Source organism: Monoraphidium neglectum (genome assembly GCF_000611645.1).
Source record: "Monoraphidium neglectum strain SAG 48.87 unplaced genomic scaffold scaffold04066, whole genome shotgun sequence".
NCBI classification, from domain to species: domain Eukaryota; kingdom Viridiplantae; phylum Chlorophyta; class Chlorophyceae; order Sphaeropleales; family Selenastraceae; genus Monoraphidium; species Monoraphidium neglectum.
This window is the reverse complement of record NW_014009563.1, coordinates 1-4,669: the sequence shown is the minus strand read 5'-3', so window position 1 is coordinate 4,669 and position 4,669 is coordinate 1. Positions and strand designations below refer to the sequence as shown.

At 63.0% G+C, this 4,669-nt stretch overlaps 2 protein-coding genes across 2 annotated transcripts; one reads left to right on the top strand and one right to left on the bottom strand.

Annotated features, from left to right (window-relative positions):
- Positions 1-860: 860 nt before the first annotated feature.
- MNEG_13815 (hypothetical protein) lies at positions 861-3,214 on the top strand (the record flags this gene model as incomplete). Its single annotated transcript, XM_014037714.1, has 6 exons — positions 861-864; positions 1,267-1,624; positions 1,853-1,946; positions 2,300-2,463; positions 2,684-2,818; positions 3,109-3,214. 6 exons carry the CDS (start codon positions 861-863, stop codon positions 3,212-3,214), a joined length of 861 nt encoding a protein of 286 aa, XP_013893168.1.
- Positions 3,215-4,088: 874 nt separating this feature from the next.
- On the bottom strand, positions 4,089-4,299 carry MNEG_13814 (hypothetical protein; the record flags this gene model as incomplete). Its single annotated transcript, XM_014037713.1, has 1 exon — positions 4,089-4,299. A coding segment is annotated over one exon (211 nt), but the record flags the coding sequence as incomplete, so codon positions are not given.
- Positions 4,300-4,669: the final 370 nt, after the last annotated feature.

Genomic DNA, 4,669 nt, shown 5'->3' with positions numbered 1-4,669 from the left:
CTTTCCTCTTGTGCCATGCCTTTTGACGTTGCCGCAAGGTCAGCCGTTGAGATAGCGCGCTTCCCGCCCGTTGATGCGCGCCAGCAGAATGTTCGCCTGCCGCTTTGGATCTGCGGTTGTGCCTGGCTGTCACCCCTACCTGCATGGCTTTGAAATTCAAAAACGTTGCAATGTGTAAATGAAGGATCCAGCCCCTGACCACCACGCCAGCTCGCCGCCGGCGTCGGCCCTGCTTTGCACTCCCGATGTTGGTACGTTGGTTGCCGTGCAGGCCGAGCCTGCAAGCTTCATCGTGCATGGGCCTCCGGCCGCGGGTCAGTGCCCACAGACCAGCGACGACGGTGGCCGGGCAATGCTGCGCCCTTCCTCTGCGGCTACCCCTCCAGGACCGACCCCCAGGCCTCCGCCTTGCTCACCTCGAATGATGAGAATTCAGCAGCCGTGCTAGCCCTTCCGCGACCCGCTTCCCGCCCCCTGTCGGTCCCTATCCGTGCCACCCGTAGCCTGACCGTCACCAGACACCCTGTCAGGCCGACCGGACGCGGCGGCATCTTGCATACTAGCCGACGCAACGGCCCCGTTCTGCCCTCGGGCTTGCTGTGGCGGGGCCCTGCACCTGAGGCGCGCGCGGCTGACGGGGCACGCGGTCTGGGGGTGCGCCCGGCTGAGGAGGACGCCTAGCACGGGTGCATCTGCCAAGATAATCATGTGTACACGTTGGCATGTTCCATCCAGCCACAAGTCTGTCGCAGGCATGCCTGTTTTCTGTTCTGTAGTGCTGTTGGATCATTGGACTGGGGTGTCACAATTTGTACGGGATGGCAGCGAACATCTCCTGTCTAACATGCAATGCTTTGAAAATGAGTATTGTTACAACATCCAAATCATGATATAATAGCTCGTTTCGACGTCATTGAACGAGAGATCACCATTGAAGTTACTGTAGTCCTTCGAGTGCATCAAATCAACGACTGAGCCCCGGGAGCATGGATCATTGTAGTGCAAAGGGTGCCAGAAATACACTGCAAGCAGCTGTGGCAGTGCGCAAATCGCCACACTCAACATGGCAGCGGCCACCGGCGGTGCCGCAGCAGCACCGCGCACACCAGCACCGTGGGCGGCAAACACGCTCATTGCAGGCAGTGGCAGAGGACGACACAACAGGATCCAAATTGACCTCCAGTGCAACCATTGTTGATGACCATTTCAGCAGCCGCCGGTCATTCATTTTCAGCGGCGCCGCCGCCGCCACGACGTTGCCCGCAGCGCTCTCGGCCGCCCCGCCCGCCGCTGCCGCCGCTGCGGCCCCCGCCGCGCCCCCGCTCTGCGCGCCGCTCTCTGACGCCTCCGCCGCGCGCAACCCGGGCGTCGGCTGGGCGCTGCGCAAGCGCGACAAGCAGCTGCTGTACCCGCCCTGGCTAGAGGGCGCGTGGCGCGTGCGGGCGCGGTTCGAGGGCGCGGCCTTTCCCTTGGGCAACCGCTTCATCAGCAAAACCGTGCCCGGCGCCCTGAAAGCCTCGATGGCGGTGACGCTGCCAGACGTGGGCGCGGCGATGGACCGAGAACTAACGTTTGACCAGCGGTTCGCGGCCAGCCCAGAGCAGGGCGGCGTCGTGGCCGACAGGTAAGGCGCCGCGCCGCGCTGCGCTGCGCGGGCGCCGGCGCCGACGCCCGCGCCTCCACCAACGGCCGCCGCGGCTGCAGCTTGGTCCTTGCAGCGCGCCTGCCGAGGGCGCCAGGCTTGGGCGCGGGCCGCCCAACGCGCCCGGCCGACCGCGCCAGCCGGAGCACGCATGTAGCATTGCTGACGTCACATCACGTCATCACGACACTGCCGCGCCCGCCCCCACAGGGTGTTCAACACGCGGCAGGTGATGGACGCATTCCTGGGGTACCCTGCCGTCACCGGGGTTACATACGATCCCCTGGAAAACCCCACGCGCATGGTGGGTGCCCGCTGTCGATTTGGGGCCACCTGTCAACATTCCGATGTCAGAGCTTTCAAACGAGAACTTGCACTTATGCTGGGGCCCGTGTCTCGGTGCTCATGGGCGCCTTCGTCCTAGGAGATGCCAGCTGCCCGCAGTGCGCTGCATGCGTGTTTGCTCGCCCCAAGGACACCGGGCATGGACTCCAGAGCAATGATGCCGCAACTGTCCCGCCAGCTGCTTCAACCAACACATACACATACATACGTACGCCCACACACGCACACACCACACACGCTCACAGACACGTACCCACGTGCGCACACACACACACACACATGCACACACAACAACAAAAACCTGCCCCGCAGGCCGTCGTGTGGTCCACGCCCCGCAAGGACGCGTCGCAGCAGAGCGCCGACCTGCGGAAAGCGGAGGTCTTTATCAACAACAGGGGCTCCAGCGGCTTCGACGGCGACGGCGGCGGCAATCAGGGCGGCGGCGCGTCGCCTTTCTGCTGCTTTGAGCTGTATAGGTGAGAGTGGGCCAATGCCGCCAGGTCAGCGCCAGTTGCGGGGAGGAAGCTTCTGGGGGTTTGGAGCCTGGAGCGGGGCGTGTGTGTGTGTGGGTTGATGTGGCACATGCGGCGAACCGCGCCGCCCTCCTCCTTGTATAAACAGGGCAGAGACGGCCTTAAGAACTTGAACGGAGTTTCACGTGGAACCTTGCCCGCACGTGCTGTGGCGCGCCCGCAGGCAGGTCACGCAGGCGCGGCAGCAGGGGGCCGTGAGCGACTACGCCTCCTGGTGGGAGTTCCGCTTGGAGGGCAGCGCGGGGACCAGCGAGGCCGGCGGCGGTGGGGTCGGCGGGTCGCAACGGGTGGCGGTCAGGTGGGCCGCACGCTGCTGCGCGTGCCTGGGCGCGCGCTCTGCTGCAAGGGCGTTCCAAGGGCGCGTTTCTGATCTACATGCGCGCAACAATCCAACTTTTCTCATCCTGCCATTTCCACAGGCGTCGGGCGCGCCCGCCCGCCCGCCAGCCACCCCCAAACGCTCAACCGACCCCTCCAGGCAGCGGCGGGTGGGCGCTTCCCTCGAAGCCCTGAATCCCGTAACCTACAAATACACACCAATCGCAACCTCTCAATCCCACAAACCATGAATCTCTCCAATTCCTCCAGGCAGCGCGTGGCGGCATTCCTGCAGCCGCAGGACCCCCTCTACTTTGAAGCGGGCGACAGGGCGGTCGCGGTCTACGACTACACCTACGCCTACGAGCGGGCGTGAAGTTCGGCGTGAACTCTTGCGCGGGCGCCGTGCGCGCGACGCGGGGCCTTGTGCTGGCGTGCAGGGCGCCGTCGGTGCTGCTGGCGCCTTGATGTGCACATGTCGCACTTTTGTCACACTCTTTTGGCTGAACCAACTCCCTCGGTACTTGTCTTTTTTGATGGCATTGCGTCCGGCTGTGTGCTTATGTGTGTCACGGGGCCGTCCGCCGGGTTTGACCATATTACTTGAGTCAGAATTGTGTACTTGCTGCTGCTTCCACAAGCAAGAAAATGTCTCAGGGGCTGTCGGAATCTTGGCAGCCCCAAGAGCGCACAGGCAGGCACGTCTGGTGTGGTAACAAGGAGCCATCGCCCCGCTTGCCTGCAGGCATTCAGCATCACCAGCAGCACCAATTACGGGCGGAGGGAAGCACGACGAATGGGCTGGCTGGCCCACTGCAGGTCCCCCTCCCCCCTCCCCATCCAGCAGCAAAGGCGCCTAACCCTGCAGTACACCTGAGCGGCGCAGTCGCTACACATGTTCAGTCTCATCAGCAAACCCTCCATCTAAATAGGGAGGTGTTGTTTCACAGCGTGACTCGTTATTTCTTGTCTCACTGTGTTACAATTGAGGGGCTATGATTAACTGTATGGAGGTGCTAAAAGTAGCCCCGACAGCCTCGGCTGTGAATGTCAGCCGGCTGACCAATGGATGCACCAGTGGAACGGGAGTCAAATCGGGTAGCAAGATAGGTCGACGCTGCAGCCAAAAAGACGATCAGAGGCAGGTCAAACACAACACACCGTGACAAAAACAGGGTTCCAAAACATGATGCGATGCATGCCCAGGAGGGGCGGAGGAGCCAGCTGCGGCGCCGCGCATGCATCGGTGTTTACAAACCGTGCGCCGCCGCCGCCGCCACCGCCGGCGGCATGCCGGCGACCCCGCTCGCCGCTGCGGCCGGCGACGCGGCGAGGCCGGTCGCGACGGCAATGTGTCGGTGGATGGTGTGGTGGGGCGCGAGATGCGCGAACAGGCTGAATATGAGGAATAGGATGGGGTTGTAGACGACCATGTAGCGGATGGCATCAAGCATCTGCAGCCTGAGGGTGGTTTGGAAAGGGGACCGGGGGCACAGGGGGGGGACCGAGGGGGTGCGAGGTGGGGATTGCCGCAGCTGTGGTGGTGCGGTGTTGATCGACATACACAAGTGGGCGACGCGCATCGGTGGGCAATTCACATGTAGCGCGACACTTAGCATGTCGTCTGCACAGGCAGCATCGCCCTCGGGGCTGGCCGTTGCTCCACATGCGTGGATTTCTCGGGGCCCAACACTGCTGCACCCCCGATTAGTGAGCAACTGATCATGCTCATCAGACAAGCCGCACCCACACGCGCTTATGTACACGCGCAGTCACATACACATTTGACCACACACACACACACGCACAAACACACACACACACACGCACA